This window comes from Protomyctophum bolini (assembly GCF_963924005.1).
Source record: "Protomyctophum bolini genome assembly, chromosome: 2".
In the NCBI taxonomy this organism is placed as follows: Eukaryota; Metazoa; Chordata; class Actinopteri; order Myctophiformes; family Myctophidae; genus Protomyctophum; species Protomyctophum bolini.
Window position 1 is genome coordinate 18,644,716 of NC_137863.1, and position 20,814 is coordinate 18,665,529.

The 20,814-nt window shown below is 43.7% G+C and overlaps 2 protein-coding genes across 2 annotated transcripts in view; one reads left to right on the forward strand and one right to left on the reverse strand.

The window, feature by feature from the left end:
* The first annotated feature begins 4,273 nt into the window (after positions 1-4,273).
* psmd6 (proteasome 26S subunit, non-ATPase 6) lies at positions 4,274-9,937 on the forward strand. The gene is made up of 8 exons (XM_080780919.1): positions 4,274-4,584; positions 5,275-5,480; positions 6,728-6,873; positions 7,718-7,937; positions 8,355-8,463; positions 8,987-9,155; positions 9,565-9,642; positions 9,752-9,937. The coding sequence occupies exons 1-8, from the start codon at positions 4,440-4,442 to the stop codon at positions 9,846-9,848; spliced, it is 1,170 nt and encodes a 389-aa protein (XP_080637045.1). The 5' UTR covers positions 4,274-4,439; the 3' UTR covers positions 9,849-9,937.
* An 8,064-nt stretch (positions 9,938-18,001) lies between these two features.
* atxn7 (ataxin 7) overlaps positions 18,002-20,814 on the reverse strand; it is a 38,996-nt gene continuing 36,183 nt past the window's right edge. The window contains exons 11-13 of the mRNA XM_080776146.1: positions 20,543-20,664; positions 18,605-19,769; positions 18,002-18,226 (exon numbers count right to left, since the gene is read on the reverse strand). Coding sequence (XP_080632272.1) covers positions 18,209-18,226; positions 18,605-19,769; positions 20,543-20,664 — 1,305 coding nt within the window. The 3' untranslated portion in view covers positions 18,002-18,208. The remainder of the gene's footprint in view (positions 18,227-18,604; positions 19,770-20,542; positions 20,665-20,814) is intronic.

Sequence of the window (20,814 nt, forward strand, 5' to 3'; positions counted from 1 at the left end):
TCACGGCTGTTCTGACAACAGCGATGGGCGACGTATGACTTGCCCTCATTTATATTCATTTATATACATATGGTATACATATGGCAGTTCAGTGACAATCTTTTGACTTTCGCTGAACACCTTTTCAGCGGCATTCACTGGGTTTCGCTGAGCACATCTTCAGTGACCGATCTCTGAGTTTCTCCGAGCACATCTTCAGCAACAATCACTGAGTTTTGAACCATTGTGAGCCGTGCAGACTTGAATAAGCAGGAGACGGCACAATGGACGATGTCGCTGGCAAAGAAGAGAATAGTCCAAAGGAGAGAATAGACGGCACAATGGGCGATTACATAATTTCAAAGGAGAGAATATCATGGCAGGCGTCGCTACGCGAGTTCCATCAGCTGGAGAGGGACAACGACGAATATGACCAGGCGGTCGAGGCCCTTGAAATGGAATACAAGGAGTATTTTTTGATTGGCCAAGAGCTCCAGATGAAGCTCAAAGAAGCCAGCAGCATACACTTGCCCATCCGTCAGTCGAACGACGAGCTCTCGTCCAAAGTGGAGAAGGCCAAGACCTCCATGGAGAGGGAGGAGGCCTTCAGGAAGGAGACAGAGAAACTCCGCTCTCAAGAGATGCAGTTCAAAGACACTCAGATCACGAGTCAGCGGGAAAGTATGTCGCAGCTCTTCAGGAAAGAGGTCGAGAAAGAGGAGAAGAATTGGGAACGGGAGCGATGGAAGATGAGAATAGAGTGCGAGACAAACAGCGAGAAACTCATCAAGGCTGAGAGTGAGATCAAGGAGATGATGAAGTTAAATGACGAATTACAAAACATGCGTGCAGAGCACAGCGCCCAAATGTCCAACCTCAAGTCGGATTTGAAGGGGGACGAGGAAACATCGAAGGTGGAGATTGATCAAATCCAGCGCCAGCAGATCCAACAGAGGACTGAAATTAGGAGAAAAGAGAAGCTCTGGGCAGAGGATCGTAAAGCTAAGGAGAGCACGTTCGGGAAAGAGATGGCCATGAAGGAGATGAGCTGGAAGACGAAGAGACATAAGCTGCTTAAAAAGAACCGGACTTTGGCTCTAAAGTCCAGCTTCACGGAGCATTGGATTAAAGATCTGGAGGAACAAATTCGAACAGTAGGGGCTGAGATCCTGGAGAAGAAGAGGTCTCTCACGGTAAACATACAGGTGCTGGAAGAGAAATGTATCACAATCATGCACGATCAGGCTATCGATCCTGAGCCTTTGAAACAGCTTTGTCGAACCAAACTTAATTTGTCTGACACGATGCCATCAGCGAACAAAAAGAACAGTATCTGGAAAACAGTGGATGGCTGGAAATAAAGGGGACCTCACAGTGTTTCACAATGTTGTTTTCTAATCAGCGCACTCTAGTACAGTGGTTCTCAACATAGGGTCACTCTAGTACAGTGGTTCTAACATAGGGTCTTGGGATCCCCAGAGATCCACTCTAGTACAGTGGTTCTCAACATAGGGTCTTGGGATCCCCAGAGATCCCAACTAGTAACTACCAATCATTTAGCTAGGATAGTTAGTTATGTCCCTTAAAAGTCTGTAAATCAGAGAGAGTAAAAAATGTAATCAAAAGAATCAGACATGTACGTGGGCTAAAAGGATGACACAAAAAAGTCCTGGGGACTTGTTTCCATTCTGGCCCTGTGTATTCAATTCATCAACATAGCATAAAAATAACACAAATACAATATCGTCAACAAATATAAAACAAAGGGACAAGGGGGAGATCAGGCGTTATTTGTGAATGGTTTTGAATGGTGCTGCAATGTGCTACAGGGTGCTGCAATGTTTCTGATAATGTTTATTAAAAAGGATCCCCATTAATTTAAGAGACAGGAATGAGGCTCTAATCTTCTTGCATGGTGTCATTAACAAAGCAAATACAATACAGACTTACAAGTAAAAACTACAAATAACAATACAAAAAAATCAAATGCAATAAGACAAATTAACATTGTAAACTAAAATCAAATCAAAATGTCAAGCCAAATTAAACAATTACTGTAAACAAAATTAATGACAGCTAAATACTACTGATACTGATATAATGTTTTTTTTGCACGTTTTTTACGAAAAATTCTTCAAAAATAAAACATTTATGTAAAACATAAACAAAAGGAATTCCTTAAATGTACAGAAAATCACACCCGTGTGAAGTGAGTGGTGAAGTGAGTGGTGCAACTCCGTGTGGGGGTCCCCGGGGGGTTCCAGACCCACAGGAACGCACCCAGGGTGCCGGCCCAACATGACACTGACATGATACTGTCATGATACTTAACATGGACCATGATTCTGGCCATAATTCTCTCTCTCTTTTATTTTTGACGCTCCTATGCCCTAACACAAACATTAAATGCCATTGACAATGAATGGACAATTTTGAGTGTTTGTGTAAACACAAAACACATTTGTCATGACGGCTATGGCCATTTTTAGCCCAAGCCTCAAACATTTAAGACGAAGGTGAGGACGCAAATTATGATTGGCCGAAATGAGATGACGTATGATGATGTACAATGATAAGACGCCCCTCACTTCACATGGGTGTGATATTTTAGGGGCGCTAGCCCATCCTATTATATTCAGCTATTTGTGTAGATTTTTGTCTTACACAAACATTAAATTCCCAGTGACAATGAATGGAGAATGTACGTCATGACTCATATGTGGAATGCTACGTACGTCATGATGATGTACGATGATAAGAGCGCCCCTCACTTCACACAGGTGGGATTTTTGTAATCCCACGATTTTGTAACTCATTGTTTCAACCGGTGACAAATTCAAGGTACCAAAAGAAACATACATGAATGTATGTAGGCTACAAAAATAAGACTATAGCCTATACTAAATTTCCCACTTTAAAAAAGAAGCCTGTCGGCTGCCGTGATACTGACAATACTGACAATGATACTTACTGAATATTATACTGCCATGATACTGGTCATGCCCATTCCCGCACGACAGACATATATTGTGCATATGACATCCATAGTAGGATCAAGAAACTTCTGCAACCAGTGTAGCGGACCCAGCTGGCCTTTTAAGGATGAAGTCTGAACTGATGATTTTGAAGTTGCTTTATTCATAGATCAACGTAGAACTGGGACAGAAACAAAATACAATGTATAAATGGTCATAAATCACTACAATATAATCCATAAACTGTTCAAATCTCAGTCACATACTTTTTCCATGCAACACTAAAGTACATTACACAATACATAAACAGCCTTCTGCATACATTTGAACAATAATACCAAATACCAATAACAGTGCAAGCAAATCAATAAAATACCTTGTCCCCCTTTCCAGCTAGGTGCTATATTCTGTGTGTGACATCAGTTCGTTCCATGGTTAGTTGGCATTTGACCGTTCCTTTGGCCTCCCTTTCCTTAGCCATACATAACCAACGAACTTCAGCCACACCATTTGTGTGCTGTCTGAAGTCTTCTCTGTACTGAGGCAGCATTTCCTTGTTTTTAACCCCAGTGCCACAGCTGAGCTGAGTCCCAATTATCTGATTCACATCAGCTGTGATCAGTTGTTGGCACACTTCCTGTTCCAATGCCTCACAACACTGAATATATACTAAGCAATAAAGTATTACCTGTGGGTCCGTTACAACCAGATCAATCAATCAATCAATCAATCAATCAATCAATCAATCAAGAAGAATCACTCACTGCCTTGCCTTGGAGGACCACAGGTTGCATCCAGTAGGTTGCGCCATGTGCTTTGAAAGTAAAAATAAACCAAGGCGGTAGGGGCAGCGTTGCCATGTCTGCTTATTATAAGCGACTTTGTGGCGGTTTCTTTTTCACTTTTTTTTCTCCCTATTTTTTTTTTTACAGTCTATGATTTGTCTGCAGAACCCATACTCTAAGGCAGAAGTAGAACCCCATCTGAAAATATTTTGTCAGCAGGGACCCCATACAAGATTCGTGTAGTTAAAAAAATAAAAAATAAAGATTCAAAATATTTAAAATATTTCCTTTTTTTCCAGATCTAATGATCTACAAACATGCTTATAACGCAACGTATAGTATCCAGTCATTTTGTGGCATAAACAAGAAGTTGATGGATAAAATCAAATCTGTACCGTGCGTGTTCACATCATATTTTTAATTCTTTAACATTTTCAACCCTGGTTGCTTTTCTCCCTCACAAAATCTGGCGACGCGGAAAACAAACACCGACCATTGAAGAATCCTCGTTTTCCGGCGGAAGCGGCAGTGCAGTGTTTTTCTAAATTTTCTGTAGTCATCGTTGAGGCTAGCCGCTAGCAGCAGACAGACAGGAGAGAAGAACAGAAGCTTCTCCAGCACAAAGAAACCCCTTCTAGAGATATTTTTGTATTTTCGTCTTTTATATATCATCACACACTGCTATACTAAGTCGTCAGCCATGCCTCAGGAGAACCTAGAGGAGGAGGGTTTGCCCAAGAACCCAGACCTGAGGATAGCTCAGCTAAAGTTTCTGTTGACCATGGACGGACACCGACAGGACGCCGCGGTGAAGAGCGAGCTCATGGACTCCATCAAAGTCAACAGTAATTTGATTTAATGATTAATAATAACACAAACGTCTACCTGATATAATGCAGTTATTGTGTGCGTGGTTTGTGGTGGTCGTCGGAGTGGTTACTTGGAACGTGGCCTCCTCCCCGTTGTCGCGATGGGAGCGTACATGTTAGCCCATTGCAAAACGTCACGATTGATGTCAATCAACTTTGTGTCTCGACTCAGGCGTCAATTACAGACGAATAACATCATACATAGAGAAAGAACACGCTTATACCATAATAAACACGCACCAGCGATTACAAGAGACATCATACGGTTAGACAGTACTTTATAATAGAATAATAATTCTGAATCAGTATACACGTGAATTTGTTCATCAGGTCTCTTCAATAATAGTGCCTAAAAGGTGTTGATTGGGGTTATCTCTGGTACAGTGGTACCCCACTACTGTATGATATGGTCTACAATTAATTTACTGTAGGCTACTGACTACTGTACAGTACTATGTCTGTATGTGATATGGACAGTGCAACTCTGGTCAAAATATCCATTATTGTTACTCTCTAGTATTCATTGTCTTGTTTATGTATTAATAATAAATCAGGAAATATTAATGACTAATATTTAGTCGCATCAAGCCTTGTGTTATTCCTACTGATTTAAATACCAGACAGCGACGGCAACAAAATGGTCTTTCTCTCACGTGGTGTTTTTAGACATGGCTCCCTACTACGAGGTGCTGTGCAAGGACCTGAAGTGGACGCTGGACGGCGACCTGCTCAGCAAGATGAAGAAGGCCAACGAGGAGGAGATCAAGAGGCTCGACGAGGTCCTGGACGACGCCGAGAAGAACCTAGGAGAGAGCGAGATCCGAGACGCCATGATGGCCAAAGCAGAGTATCTCATCCGCATTGGAGATAAGGTAGAATAGTGGTTCCCGAAGTGGGTCTTTGACGGAGATCCAGGGGTCCCCAGCTAAATGATAGTTTGGAACTAAATGGACCCTTACATGGGTCTGTAACTCTTGAGAGTTAAATTGACATTGATTTTATTTTACAATATAAATTGGGGTCCCGGTCCCGGAGTTAGAAATGCCATTAAATGGGGGTCCGTAGACTGATACATGTCAAACTGGGGATCCTTGAAATTTAAACGGGTTGAGAATCACTGCTAGAGCCTGTAAGAATCTTCTCTTAATATGGGGGTCCCTGGCATATCTTTTCAAATGGGGGCCGTGGGATAATTGGTGTCAATTTGGGGGTCCTTGACGTGAAGTGGGAACCACTGGGGTAGAAGATAGTTAGTTATGGTCTCAATGTCTGCATGCAAGTTCAGATCTTAATGTGTGCTCACAGTGGTTTATTATTGGTCAACCCACTGAGGAGAAAATGTGGTTCCAGACAGACCGAGGTGTCATTTTATCTTTATTTTATCCCATTGAGAGATGAAGCCGATTCTGCAAAGGCCTTCAAAATCTGTATTTCTTAAACATTTTTGTTTGGGACCCTCCAAAATTATATGCATTTGCCCCCGCCCCAATCTGAAAATGTTTTGTGCCAGGGACCCCCAGAAGAGAAAATTTGTGTTAAATGAGAATTCCATACTAGACGGCGTTCTTGCCTTTATTTGTAGTTGTTACGTCCCCACCAAAGAGGTCCAGGTGTTATTTTGTGCAAAAGTGCATTATTGGCTATTTCCCCTACCATAAGCCCTCAATGGGGGTTGGGTTTTTGTGCTAATTCGCTTATTTCCATCTAAATAAGTGTGCCGCTTGGGATACTATTTACATTGTGAAGAGAGGATATATACAAAATAGATTTTTGAGCGATGGAAATAAGCGAATTAGCACAACACCCCAACCCCATAGCCCAGCCCAATGCAATTCATTGAGGGCTTATGGTAGAGGAAATGGCCAATAATGCACTTTTGCACAAAATAACACCTGGACCTCTTTGGTGCGGACGTAACAACTACAAATAAAGGTAAGAAAGCCTTCTAGTATGGAATTCTCCTTTAAAGTAAAATTATAGGACACTTTTCAAACACTTTGTTCAAAAGTAGCAGACGTACAATTATGGAAAAATAAATGCTGCAATTATGATCATGTTTAGACTGCTGCTGTAGCCCTGTTGACGGAGATGTTCTTGTCCTTGCTGTGTGCTTCCACAGGAGGGCGCTCTGACAGCCTTCAGGAAGACCTATGACAAGACGGTGGCCCTGGGGCACAGGCTAGACATCGTCTTCTACCTGTTGAGGATCGGCCTGTTCTACATGGACAGTGACCTCATCACACGCAACTCTGAAAAAGCAAAAAGGTAAAAAAAAAGTTGTCTGAACCTGCCATTTATTTTCTTGCCCAAAATGTACTTGGTGATCAGAGCAGATGGCCATCATTTATCATTGGTTTAAAGTCCGCTTTTCCAGGCACCGCTGGGTTGGACTGGATCCTCACTGCTATGGGGATGTTAGACAAGGGTCTGAGTTCTCTAAACTTCTTCCATCCACTTCTCACCCTTGTGGTCACCTGCTGACTACAGCCTGATTTGAATTCCGTAGATGCACTCTTTCGCGACAGCCTAACTAACACTACTGTAGAGCTTGACGGAACATACACAAGACTCCTCATGCGTGTCCAGAACCTCATGGAAGGACCATCCCACTAAAGCTCAGATTTATGGAGGCACCCCCACCCCCCATCTCAGTTGTTGTGGCAGAAAGAAGATTCCGCTTTGCTGGACACTGCCACAGCAAAAGACCAGGTCATTTAGGATATTCTTCTGTGGAGACTATACCCTGCCCATCAAGAGGAACACGACCTCTCACATTTCCAGATGTTCTGAGTAGGGACACAGGACTGACTGTGAACTTGGTGTGGCGATGAGCAACAGACCAGTGGAAGCAGCTTGTGTCGCAGATCTCGAGGGCACTCCAAGGTTGATGTAGAGCTCAAGACCCTGAAGCTAGATAGGAGAGTGTGGAGGGCAGCGATTCAGGCCCGAGTTGGTGTTGGCTAGACCGCCCTCTCGCATCGCACTTTAATGCGAGTGTGTGTGTGTGTGTGTGTGTGTGTGTGTGTGTGTGTGTGTGTGTGTGTGTGTGTGTGTGCAAATGTGTCCACCAGAGCGTTGTTGAAAACTTGGTCTTGTTTTTCCCCTCCAGTCTGATTGAGGAGGGTGGCGACTGGGACAGGAGGAACCGTCTGAAGGTCTACCAGGGCCTGTACTGCGTGGCCATCAGGGACTTCAAGCAGGCGGCCGAGCTCTTCCTGGACACCGTCTCCACATTCACCTCCTACGAGCTGATGGACTACAAGACCTTTGTCACCTACACAGTCTACGTCTGCATGATCGCCCTCAAGAGGCCCGACCTCCGGGAAAAGGTTAGGCTAGGCATGAAGAAGCCTGCAGTTTGCCATGTTTTGACGTCGTGTCAGATTGGCTTGTTAGGCCTGTCACGATTATTACGCAATCGCCCTAAACGCAGTTATTTTAATCGTTGTCATCTTTTCCATGTTGAAAGATTTTCATATATTTTCACTTCAGACATTATCCAGCTTGTAGATTTGCAATTGTTTGCCGAATCAATGTCTAGAGTGAAATATGAGTGTACCAAATGCGATATTTACAGGTCTGTTATATAAGCAAAGACACAGGTTTAAGTGGTACTGAATTTGGAGCTGAACAAATCGTAAATCATCATGATAGTTTCACGATAAATTGAAATCTCTCTTTTTTTAAAATATTTGTATATGTCTCATCCCAAGGTCTAACATGAAGTTCTCTCTCGTCTCACGCAGGTCATAAAGGGAGCAGAGATCCTGGAGGTGCTTCACGGCCTCCCTTCCATTCGGCAGTACCTCTTCTCTCTGTACGAGTGCCGTTACTCCGTGTTCTTCCAGTCTCTGGGTGAGCAACACAGGGTTTCCTTTCACTGGCATGAAGCTTCTCAACTCCATCAGCCTTAGTACTGGTTATTCCTTTGTACATGGCTCCTTGACAAATACGTTTAGATATGACGCCAGTCATGTTATCTCTGTCAGGTAGAAACTTCATATGTACCAAACTGTTACTTTTCAGGATTCAAATACCGGTAAGTAAAATGCCTAAAGTAGCAGATCTACAACCTCAAAACGTGTCACTACATGCCGCACTTCGAGCTTGCCGATGACGATGTGGTATGATCAAGTAGGATGTGAATTTACAAAACAACAAAGTGTATAGCAATATGGACATGAGGGGTTTCTGCCCAACAGCAACGTTATTTACTTGTTCGCGTATGCTATGCATGTAGATAACATGTCATTTAAGCAGACTCTAGGTTTGATATTTATCTAGTGTCCGTGTTACGTTGTAACACTTAAATTGTTTTTCTTTGCACTCTTTTTGACCATTTGTGTGTGTCATATTCATATATGTGGTCGTGCTGTAGCCACGGTGGAGCAGGAGATGAAGAAGGACTGGCTGTTTGCCCCTCATTACCGCTACTATGTGAGGGAGATGAGGATCCAGGCCTATGGTCAGCTGCTGGAGTCCTACCGCTCTCTGACCCTGGGCTACATGGCCGAGGCCTTCGGGGTCAGCACAGAGTTCATAGACCAGTACGTCTTCAACACACACACACACAGGCCCATATATCGGTCCTTAAAGGTTAAAGCCTCAATCTGTGATTTCTTCACCTGCTTAGCAGTATGTAGAACGGCAGGAACAACATTTTTTAAACGTTAATTTTACAAATTGTTAAACGGCGCTAGTGAGTGGGGGGGCTCCTTTCACACTGTTTCGCAAATTACACTTTAGGACTTTGCCATACAAAAAATTGCATTTTGTTTAATTCCATTAGTTTCTAATCGACAATGTATTTCATTAAAACAAAAAAAAAGTTAATTCTGGCATCGTCGGGCTCGAACAATTAAGAGGTTCTCTGATAGAATCTGTGGCTATTCCGTTTGGCCTGTGTTTTCACTGCCACCGTTTTGTACTAAGTGAAGTTCTCACTCCTGTCCCCAGGGAACTGTCCCGATTCATCGCCGCTGGGCGTCTCCATTGCAAAATTGACAAAGTCAATGAGATCGTGGAAACCAACAGGTAAATTAAGACTTGTTTTTAACAACCAAACCTCAGTATTTATTTTTAGATGCTCAACTCAAACAGGGGGAAGCAGATATCTCTGAACTGTTGCTGTTTTCCTCCCTAGACCTGACAGTAAGAATTGGCAGTACCAGGAGACCATTAAGAAGGGAGATCTGCTCCTCAACAGAGTCCAGAAGCTGTCACGAGTCATCAACATGTAAACCCCTGTGAAAGCGTGGCCTCTTTTTTTTTCTAAGTTTGTCTGACAAAGTGACCCTTATGTTGTGTATATAATAAAGTTTTCTCTGGACATGTTTTCATTCAAGTCCATTAATCTCTCTGCAAGCTGCCTATTATAGTCAGGTGGAAACCTCATGTCAGAAACTTACTTTTCAGGATGCAAATTCAAAAATGACAAAAGTAGCAGATCTATCCGCTACTTTTTATGCTTTTGTGTGATGCTGCAGTATGATCCAAGTAGGGTGGTAATTCACTAAACGGTTGAAATATAGAGATTAAGGTTTCTGCCCGACTGCGACGCCAACACTAAATCTATAAAGATAAATGGTGCATTTATATAGTGCCTTTACATAGATTGTGCATTACATTCACCCATTCAGACACCTTCATACACAGTGGCGGTGGAAACCATGCAAGGCACCAACCAGCACATCAAGAGCAATTGGGGGTTCAGCGTCTTGCTCAAGGACACTTCAACACTGGCAACCTTGCGGTTACCATCCAGCCACTCTACCCCTGAGCCACCGCTGCCCTATAGATATTCAGTACAGTAGTAAAATAAATTCTAGCTCAAGTTGAATAGCAAAGTGCAAAACTAACATACTGTAACGATAGTGTTTGGTGTGGTCGGCCGATTCTACATAAGTGTTTTAGAACCACTGGTATATAGAAGGGCTCGCAACCTGCTGTTAACCCATTTAGGACGGGAACCACGTGTTAAGAATTGCAAGCTACAAGCTTGGAGTGAACATTTTTAACTCAAATCTTTGCTTCAGAGGGGTCCCTGTAGCAACATATTTTGAGATTGGGGTCCGGGGCCAATTACATCTAATTTTGGGAGTCCTTAACATTAAATAGTTTTAGAACCACTGACAAACAGGTTTTATTTTAAAACTGTCATGATTTAGAACATTGGTTCCCAACCTTTTTATACTGAAGTACCACCATAACTGATGTTAAAATACAGGAGTGTATACCTGCCCTTTTTGTTCCATTCCTAAGCTAATAATGCTGCTGCTCTGATAAAACTGTCTATAATCACTAATCAGAACACAGTTGATATTTCTAATGTGATTAATCCGTTCTCAAATCTTCTATTAATGGCTAGGTGTGCTGTGATGCCCATTTCAGCATGGCTGGATAGCCTATTTCAACAAGCTCAGAACTACCTGTAGTAATATAAATATTTCATTCCACTTTTGTCTTTTTTGGGTGACTCCTACCACCAGAGGGGCTCAAGTACCACCAGTGGTACTAGTACCAGTAGTGTTGGGAACCTCTGATTTAGAAGACCTTTGTAGAATCTGTTCTCAGGTCTAAATGGGTTAAAACGTCTACACCTGATGGGATGTGTATTCAGTGGTGGATAGTAACCTTTACAAGTACATTTACTCAAGTACTGTACCAAGTGAGTTCCTTTATTTTATTTTTTACTTTACTGCAGTATCAATTTTACAAAACACATTAACTACTTAACTCAACGGAGCAAGATCTTGCATGGCCAGTGTATGGAACTTCAACCTCCCCTGTCAAACCAAACTTAGTTCTATGCAACGGTATAGAGACTGTTCTATACGGCAGTGAATGCTGGACCCTGAAGCCAACCCGGCAGAAGTCTCTAGATGGGTGCTACACCAGAATGCTGCGAGCAGTACTTAACAACAGCAAGAGTACACGTTACCAACAAGAATATGCATGATGGAATGCCAAGGGTGAGCCAGAAAATAGCAGCCAGGAGAAATAATCTAGAGTAGACTAGCAGGACACTGCCAAAGACGCCAAGAGCTGCCAGCCAGCAAAGTAGTGCTGTGGGAACCAACACATGGACACCGATCACGAGGCCTCAGGTCCGCGGGCCACATCAGGCCCGCGGGACCATTATGACTGGCCCACCAATGAAAATCTAAAAAAAAGAAGAAAAAAAAATCTGGAAAATGAAATAAAAATAAATAAATCTGAATGAAGTTATCTTTAATTACATTATTATAAGTAATACTATTAGAGTTGTACTATTACTCGAACGAAAATAAAAGCTTGGGGGGGAGATGCAATGCAAATTAAAGACATATACTGTGTATCCCTATTCCCTGACATAATTTTATAGCTAAACGGACAGAATTCTATTTTATTTGAATGATGAAACCCAGCTGCCATTAATAGTTGGAAATGGAAATGGAAATTGCGGAAATGGAAATTGCGGAAATTGTAATTGCGGAAATGGTGGAAATGGAAATTGCGGAAATGGTAATTGCGGAAATGGTGGAAATGGAAATTGAGGAAATTGCGGAAACGGAAATTGCGGAAATGGTAATTGCGGAAATTGCTCTTCACTTATAGTTATATCTATTTTCAGGTAGATTGTTTTATTTTACTCAGTCAGCCATATCACTACTCATTTTTTTTCATGAAAAAGGTCATAGCTGGGTAATCTATTTTCAGGCAAATTGTGTTTATTGTATTTTATTTTACTCAGCCATAACAATTTATTTTCTGTTAACCAACTTGCTGGCTGGCAGGCAGGCAGACAGCTACTCATAGACAGGCAGACAGACAGACAGCTACTCATGGAGAATTGGACAGGCAGGCAGTCAGACAGCTACTCATAGACAGGCAGACAGACAGCTATACTCATGGAGAATTGGACAGGCAGGCAGACAGCTACTCATGGACAATTGGACAGGCAGGAAGGCAGACAGCTACTCATAGACAGACAGACAGCTACTCATGGACAATTGGACAGGCAGGAAGGCAGACAGCTACTCATAGACAATTGGGCAGGCAGGCAGACAGCTACTCATAGACAGACAGCTACTCATGGACAATTGGACAGGCAGGAAGGCAGACAGCTACTCATAGACAGGCAGACAGACAGCTACTCATGGACAATTAGGCAGGCAGGCAGACAGCTACTCATAGACAGGCAGACAGACAGCTACTCATGGACAATTGGACAGGCAGGCAGGCAGGCAGACAGACAGCTACTCATAGACAGGCAGGCAGACAGCTACTCATAGACAGGCAGACAGTAAGACAGCTACTCATTGACAGACAGACAAATAACTACTCATGGACAGACAGACAGACAGGCAGGCAGGCAGGCAAAGAGCTACTCATGTTATGTTATGTTATTATAACAGCTACTCATGTTATGTGCAATAATTTGTGCAGTTATGGAAACAGCTCTTTGTGTTTATGCAAGAAAATGTAACACATTTATTTATTTACATATTGTGTGCATGCACATTGTACTTTGATACATTTTGCGAAAATAAAGCAATTGAAAGAGAGAAGTTATCAAGTATCATTAATGTCGTAATTTTATCTACTGGCCCCTTGCCATTTTTGTAATGTGGCCCACAGGTAAATCTATTTGAGTATCCCTGTCCTACATTAACATGTGGATGTACTCAAGAACGACACTGGAGCGCAAACAAGCTGTATGGAGAACCGGGATGACTGGAAGCGACGATGGAGGGCTTGTCTGACGACCTATAGAGCCCCATTTACTTTGGCTATTTGAGCTCACAGCTCAATCATCACAACACATTGTGAGCTTGTAGATCTGCTATTTTCAAAGGATTTTCATGCTTGTGAAATGGGACATTCCGCAGGAGTACCTTCATTGTGAGCTTGTAGATCTATTTTCAAAGGATTTTCATGCTTGTGAAATGGGACATTCTGCAGGAGTACCTTTACTTTTGACACAAAGTATATTTTGATGCCAATGCTTTTGTACTTGTACGCAACAGTATTTCTACAATGGTGTATTGCTACTTTTCATTTTACTTAACCCTAGAACACTAAAACCCAGGTGATTTTCATAATATTGCTGATGTCTGAGGTGTGTAGGTCCTTGCCACCTTCAGGATGCTCAGTGGCATCATAGAAGGTAGGCGTTTCCCTGACCACATTTTGTATTATTTATTTGCATGAAAATTCATGTTGAAAAATAAAGAGTAACTCAAATTACCATGTATTGTACTTTAAATATTTTTATGAGAAATATTTATGGAATGTACAGTATTATATGAGGTAAAATATACCCGGGTTTAGTGATGGTGTGACAAGTTGAGTTAGTATTCTACAATAAGTACTTCAATCACTAGTCTGTTCAGAGCAAAACTTCCAGTGTATTAAGTGGTTAACAGGTGCCCCTATAAAACCAAGGAGTCTGGTTGGACCCAAAGCTATACTTTTAACCACGGTTAGTCCCTTTTTAATCTGCTCTGAATAAGGCGGTTTGCCGAAATGCGTCAGTGTTCTGAATGCTTCTGAGCCAGTCTTGCATTTATGAGTTAATGTTCAAGACCACTTGCCTTTACTGTAGTTTTGATGCTCCATGGCCCTGGGGTCAGCTTTACTGTAGTTTTGATGCTCCATGGCCCTGGGGTCAGCTTTACTGTAGTTTTGATGCTCCATGGCCCTGGGGTCAGCTTTACTGTAGTTTTGATGCTCCATGGCTCTGGGGTCAGCTTTACTGTAGTTTTGATGCCCCATGGCCCTGGGGTCAGCTTTACTGTAGTTTTGATGCTCCATGGCCCTGGGGTCAGCTTTACTGTAGTTTTGATGCTCCATGGCTCTGGGGTCAGCTTTACTGTAGTTTTGATGCCCCATGGCTCTGGGATCAGACATCTAAAGTGGAAGTCTGTGCTGCAGTTTTACTCGAGATTGTTAAAAAAGTGGAATTAGACTTAGTTTAGAATCGTGTTTAACCCATTTTGGGTGGGAACCCCTTTTGGTGTTTTAAACATGTTATAATTTAGCTATTGAAAAATAGCTAAATAGCTATTGAAAAAAAAATAGCAGATCTACAAGCTCATAGCGCGCCACCGAGTGGCACGCTGAATGGGTTAAATTCCTGCTTGTTGCTTGTTTGGCCAGGGCTTGCACCTCAAAAGGGATTCGCATGGTTAAATCCGAGAAAAAACTAAATTGGAGAAAAGAGGCAGAGACATCATTTCATATAAATAGCAGTATAAATTATTTTTTTTATTTACAGAAACTTGTTACAAAACAAATAGACTATACAATCTTTCTTTAAATATTAAGTAATTCTAACCTAACTTTTTGTTCATGAATTACATAGCAGCCAATACATAAAAGTCCAGCTGATCAAAATTATTTTTGAATGTATAAAAAAAGGAAAAGAAATCTATACACGCTTTTACATTATATGAATGGATTATTTTTTTTCCTCCCAGAAGCGAGCTCTGTTCTTTCACTTTTAACATTCCAAGTCTATGGTGCTTAAACTTCACAACATGTTTCCATGTGCATGGAAACGAGATGCAAAGATGTCAGTGGAATCTGAGGGTAAACAAAACACTTTGATTGAACATTTTACATACAGATCATAGTAAACCAAGGGGGCTTAAGCTGCACACCTAGGCCTACAGAAAACCTTTTGATGTAGTAATGTCTGGAAAACATTGATAATCCAAACTATATATATATAAAAAAAAGTTAAACTAGAGTTTCATACCGGGCAGCCGACAAAGCTCTCGGATTTTTCTTTTTACCACATATAGGGTTCATCATAGGCAGATTTGAAAAGCAAGCTTCCTAAACATTCAAGTAAGGTGAAACTTAACCCCAAACATACTGTCCTCAAAAACAGTCAGGGTGAAACAAATTCAGGCACTTTCTTATTTAATCATTTCTTTAAAAAGCTGCAAACTATTTCCTTATATAAGCTGTGATTCAAATGACTAACGTTTGGCAACGATGATGCAAAGCAGTTTTCACTGTTTTCCAAGTGTTCCTCTTCCTTGCAATGATGATTGCTTCAAGTCCCTTCAGCCTTACAAAAAAATAAAATAAAATAAAAGAAATAAGTGCTTCAATCACGAAATGGGGTTTAAGGTCTTCCATCTAGGAAGATTATATGATTGAAGAGTTAATGGAAATTTGTCTAACGGGCACAGCTTTTAAGCCTGCATAACATATTTTAGAATCACAGGCAAATTGGGACAAAGATTTTCTTTTTGTGTCGATTCATAGGCAACGTAAAATGTATAGAGTACGGAAGTCCTGACGTCACTCGTTCATCCCCATGGGCCTCGGAAGTAATTTCTCTATGGAGAACAACATTGTGCCATCTCGTCTCATAAGAATCTTGTCCCCCTCCTCCCTCAGTTGATGCTTCATATCCACCATGAGTCAAGCCAGCGTGCTCGTTTGTATTATTTCTTTTGGAACAGTTCTTGTATGACGCAACATAATTTGGGGGGCGTGACCCACGTAGGATGTGTCCATTAGGTCAAGACTTCTGTGCTCTATTGAAAAAGCACACGAGTGAGACCGTGACTTCTGTGCTCTATTGAGAAAGCACACGAGTGAGACCTTGACTTGAAGTGAATGAAGGTATCCTCTGTCAGACACTTGCTACAGTGGCAACACTTCACCTTTGTCGTTTTTATTTTATTTTCTCCTTTAAGGACCCCAGTACACGATTCATGAGATGCTTTCAACGTTTTACTTATAGGCGTATTGCATTATATAGACTTGGCAGTGAACCACTTCAAATAATCAAGTCTTTTGACTCATCTTGTTTATACTAAATAAATAATAATTACCTTTCAATTGTACCAAAAAATCATCCGTATGTGTACGAAAATGCCTGTGCAAAAATACATATTTCAATATGTACAATTTGTTAACAAAATATGTATTCTGAAATAGGGATACTTCAATACTTGTTTGATAAATAAGCTACGAGGAGGAGGAGGAGGGCAGGGGAAAAAAAGGAAGTTACAAAAAGAAAATAGTCTCCTCCGCTCCCAACACTTGACAGCTGACATCAGTGGAGGTTCAGCGAAACAACAGGTGTCACCTAAAAGTATAAACATTCCCTGTTAAGTTATCACCATTAATCTCGCACCAAAAACCCAACACCACCTGAACACACGTCAGTGAGAGGGAAAACTCAGAAGTATTGCCAGATTTTAAGACTCCACTTCGACAAAAAGGAATACGAAGAGTAAATGTCGGCCTTTCCTTGCCTCCTTGTGACCAAAATCTCCATCGCACAACGGCGGCGTCGTATTCCGATGGGACATAGAAAACCTTTACAGCCAAAGCTGGGGTAGTGGTTACACCGGCGAGTAGGGTTTGGGAAGGAAGCTAGTAGCGGCCTTTGGCTAGCGTTGTGGGGAAACTAAGCACTGCCTGTGTGGAGCAAGTATTTATTTAGTGCCGTTCACAGTCGTGGGGATAAGTCTACTGTGGCTGTCCTTTTTGCACAGGGAAAAACAAAACATTCAGGAAATACACAGGTGTACTCGATAACCAAACGATCTCTCGGACAAAAGATTCAATTGAATGAATGGGCACGTCAGGTGTCCTGTTTCACATTTGCATGCACGGCTGACTGTCTTCGCCAAATTTACTACAAAGAGTCTTTGTAGTTCAGTGTAAAAAGCTCATAAGAAAAAACATAAAAAGGTTAACACTTGCATAATCATTTGGGGTCATAAAGAATCGACTGGATCCGCGCCTAGCGGATAGTCTCTGGCTACCGTACGTAACCTGAGGTTAGGAAATGTCACTAAGAAGAGGAGTTGGGGACTAATGGAGACGGGGAACGACGGGGCAATAGTGTGTGGGTTCAAACATGACCGTCGGCTCCGACCATTGCCTGCTCCTTCCAAGGCTTAGGAAATCAGGTGTTGGGGGCGTCAATACGTTTTAGAGTTTCCAGTAGTCCAGCAGAATCTGACATGAGAAATAAAAAATAAAAAAAACGTACACACGCGCGCGCACACACACACACACACTAACACGCGGAAGAGATCGGCTTGTTGGCTCCCCCTAGTTGCTCAGTGTCACGGTGGCTTCCTTTTTCGGTGGGGCTTTGCACTGGCCCTTTACCTGAACCCCATCAACTCTGACCCAACCACAGGTTACAAACCCCATGGCTGCTGCTGCCGTCGTTGCTCCTTCCAAAACCGGACGGGAAGACCTTTCAGAGCATCAGGACAACACTGAGATGGGCAGGGTGCTGGCTTACTCCATCAGAACCCCAAACCCCCCCACCCCCCCTCCCCGGGGCACTGTACGCCTACCGGTTTCCTAACACGGAAGGTGCCCCTGAAGTCCCCCCCCCCCCCCTCCCCCTACACTCACATGGCTTTGGGAGAAAATAAGTTCAATGACCACGACAAAGTTGACGTAACTGGGCTGTCCAGATCATCTCCACCCTGAGGATCGTGGGAAGCTGAGAGTAACGCAGATTTGCTTCTAGAAGGCCTCGTGCAGTCTGGAGCAGCACGCCGGCTGCCGCCCTCCTCCTCCTCCTGTCCGTCTGCCCACCGGTTCCACACAAAGAACCCCAACACCGCTGTCAGGGACGGGCCTTTGGCTGGGGGAGGGGAGAGGTGAAAGCAAGTTGGTATTAAAGCAATCCAGTTTCAGTCAACCCATTTAGACCCGAGGATTCTACAAATGTCTTCTAAACCTCTATGCCAATGGTTCTCAAACATTTTCATGTCAAGGACTGCCGAATTGGCTGCCGAACTCCATCTGAAAGTTGTTCCAGGGACGCCCCAGAAGCAAAGATTTTAGTTAAAAACGTTAGCTCTGAAAGAATATATATTCAAAGAATGCACCACATTTTCAGTACTTTTCAAAAATAGCAGATCTACAAGCTCATAGCACTGCCACTGAGTGCTGCGCTAATAGCTTGTAGATCTGCTATTTTTCAATAGCTAAAGTATAACAATAAGGCAAAAAAAACCACCTGATGTATGTGAGAGTTGTTGGGCAGCCCCGGGGTCCCCGGGACGCTCCGGCCATGCTTCCCGTGGATGTTGTTGATGGCGGGTGACTTGGTCACCTTGGGCCTGCCTGGGCCCGGCCCTGCTCCTCCACCTGCTGCCCCCGGCCCCCCACCTCCACCCCCAACGCCGACGCCGCTGGAGGCCGGCGAGCTTTTGCGCTTCTTGCCCTCCAAGCGGCCGTCGGAGGAGGCGTGGTGGCCAAGGCCGGCGTGGTGGTCCGACAGGGACTGGTGGTGGACGAAAGGCCCCAGGGAGAGGGTGGAGTCGCTGCTGTTCATCACCACGCTCATGCGCTTGATGGACTCGGCCGGGCTGGCGGAGGGGGGTCCGCGGGCAGGCGGGCCCGAGGAGCCGCCTGCGGCCCCCGCCGACGCCTCCGCCTTCAGGCTGAGGGAGTTGGTCCGCACGGTGGGGCCGCAGTTCAGCCCCACGCTGTGGACCCCGCTGTGAGAGGACGACAGCGAGGAGGCGGGGGTGGAGGAGGCGAGCGGGCCGTGGTGGTAGTTGCTCCCTGAGCTGCTGACGGCCACGCAGTTTTTCTTGGAGGAGGAAGAGTAGTTGGCGTTCGACGACGACGACTCGGTGGAGCCGTGGGACGAGGAGAGGAGCGAGCTGTTCTTCCTCTTCTTTCCCGAACTGAAACTAGTGGTGCTGCTACTGTTACTGTTATTGTTGGGCCCACTGCTGCCACCCCCGCCGGTCGAGGTGGGGGTGACGGGAGCAGAGGAGCTCTCCCTGGGCCTGAAGGAGGACGACTTGGTAGTGCTGCTGCTAGAGGTGGAGGAGCGGGACTTGAGTGCCCGGCCTGAGGCAAGGGAGGGAGTGGACGTGGAAGAGGTGGAGTGGGCTGAAGGCATCTGCGGCGACGAAGACACTTGCCGGGCCTGCGCGGTGCCGTAGGCCAGGTGCTCGGCCCCGCCCTGTGGGGAGCTGCGGGTGTTTAAGGTGGTCCCGTAGGAGAGTGCAGACTTGCCCTCGTAGGATTGGCTGTAGGGGGGCTGGGGCGGCGTGGCAGGGGGCCCCAGGAAGCCAGAGGAGGGAGTGCTACCATGGGAGTTTGTGCTTGTCCTGTGGGCCGGTGCAACGGAGGAGGAAGAGGAGTTCTCCAAGGCCAAAGGGATTTTCCTACAAAGTTTATTGAATAAATAAATTAGCAATTTAACCACGATAACCCATCACTGATATAAGCTAAAAAACTAGCTATCTTCATATTTTAACTTTTAGTTTTTTCGTAATTGAATGCCCTACTGGATACTACAGCGTCACACAGAAGCATCACAAGTAGCAGATCTACAAGCTCGAAGCGCGGCCCAACACGTTTTGAGGTCGTTAAGTCTGCTTTTTTAATCTCCATTTTTTAATCTAGAAAGTTACTGTTTTGGAAATATGAGGTTTCCACCCAATTAAGAAATAAACCAATCACCTTTAGCGGTGGCACATGGCATTTATTGCCGTCAAGATCAAAGAAGCCACCCCAGAATCTTGAGTCATTCCAGGCTAGACTATTTTCGTATGTACCTCGTCGCCAATTGCGCCTTTTCAAATATTGATACATCAACTGCGTCCAGTATCCCCGGAAATGGAAATGTGGCTCATGCAGTCTATGCGGACGCAGCTTTTTTAACGCAAATATCTCGGATTATTCTTTTTGGGTCAAAACAAGCTAGATTTTCATTCATTTCTCAAAACGATATGATCCTAGCTTACAAAAAGTATGTTTTGGGTGGACTAAATAACAATCGCGGGATATGTTAAACAGCAGATTTTTACTTCCCGATTCTCGGTTTTCGGCCAAACAGGGCTAAAGGTGCTTGCAATTGAAAATGCAGTTGTGGCGGCGAGAGCCCTCCACCAGATGGCGCTGTGGCTCCGAATGAGTTAAGCCAGAAAAGACATACTTCCACATTTGTGAGTTGACATGTTTGTCCATCATGGCGGTCAGTGCACATCGCATCCGGTCCCAGCGACGGTCAAACGAGTAGCAGCTTCTGCCAAACAGTCGACTTCCGAAGGTACAGTACTGGAGGAACAGAGACAAGGTGTTTAGTCCGAAGGTACAGTACTGGAGGAACAAAGACAAGGTGTTTAGTCCGAAGGTACAGTACTGGAGAAACAGAGACAAGGGGTTTAGTCTGACGTTTAAACGTCTGAGCTTTAAACGGCACAACAA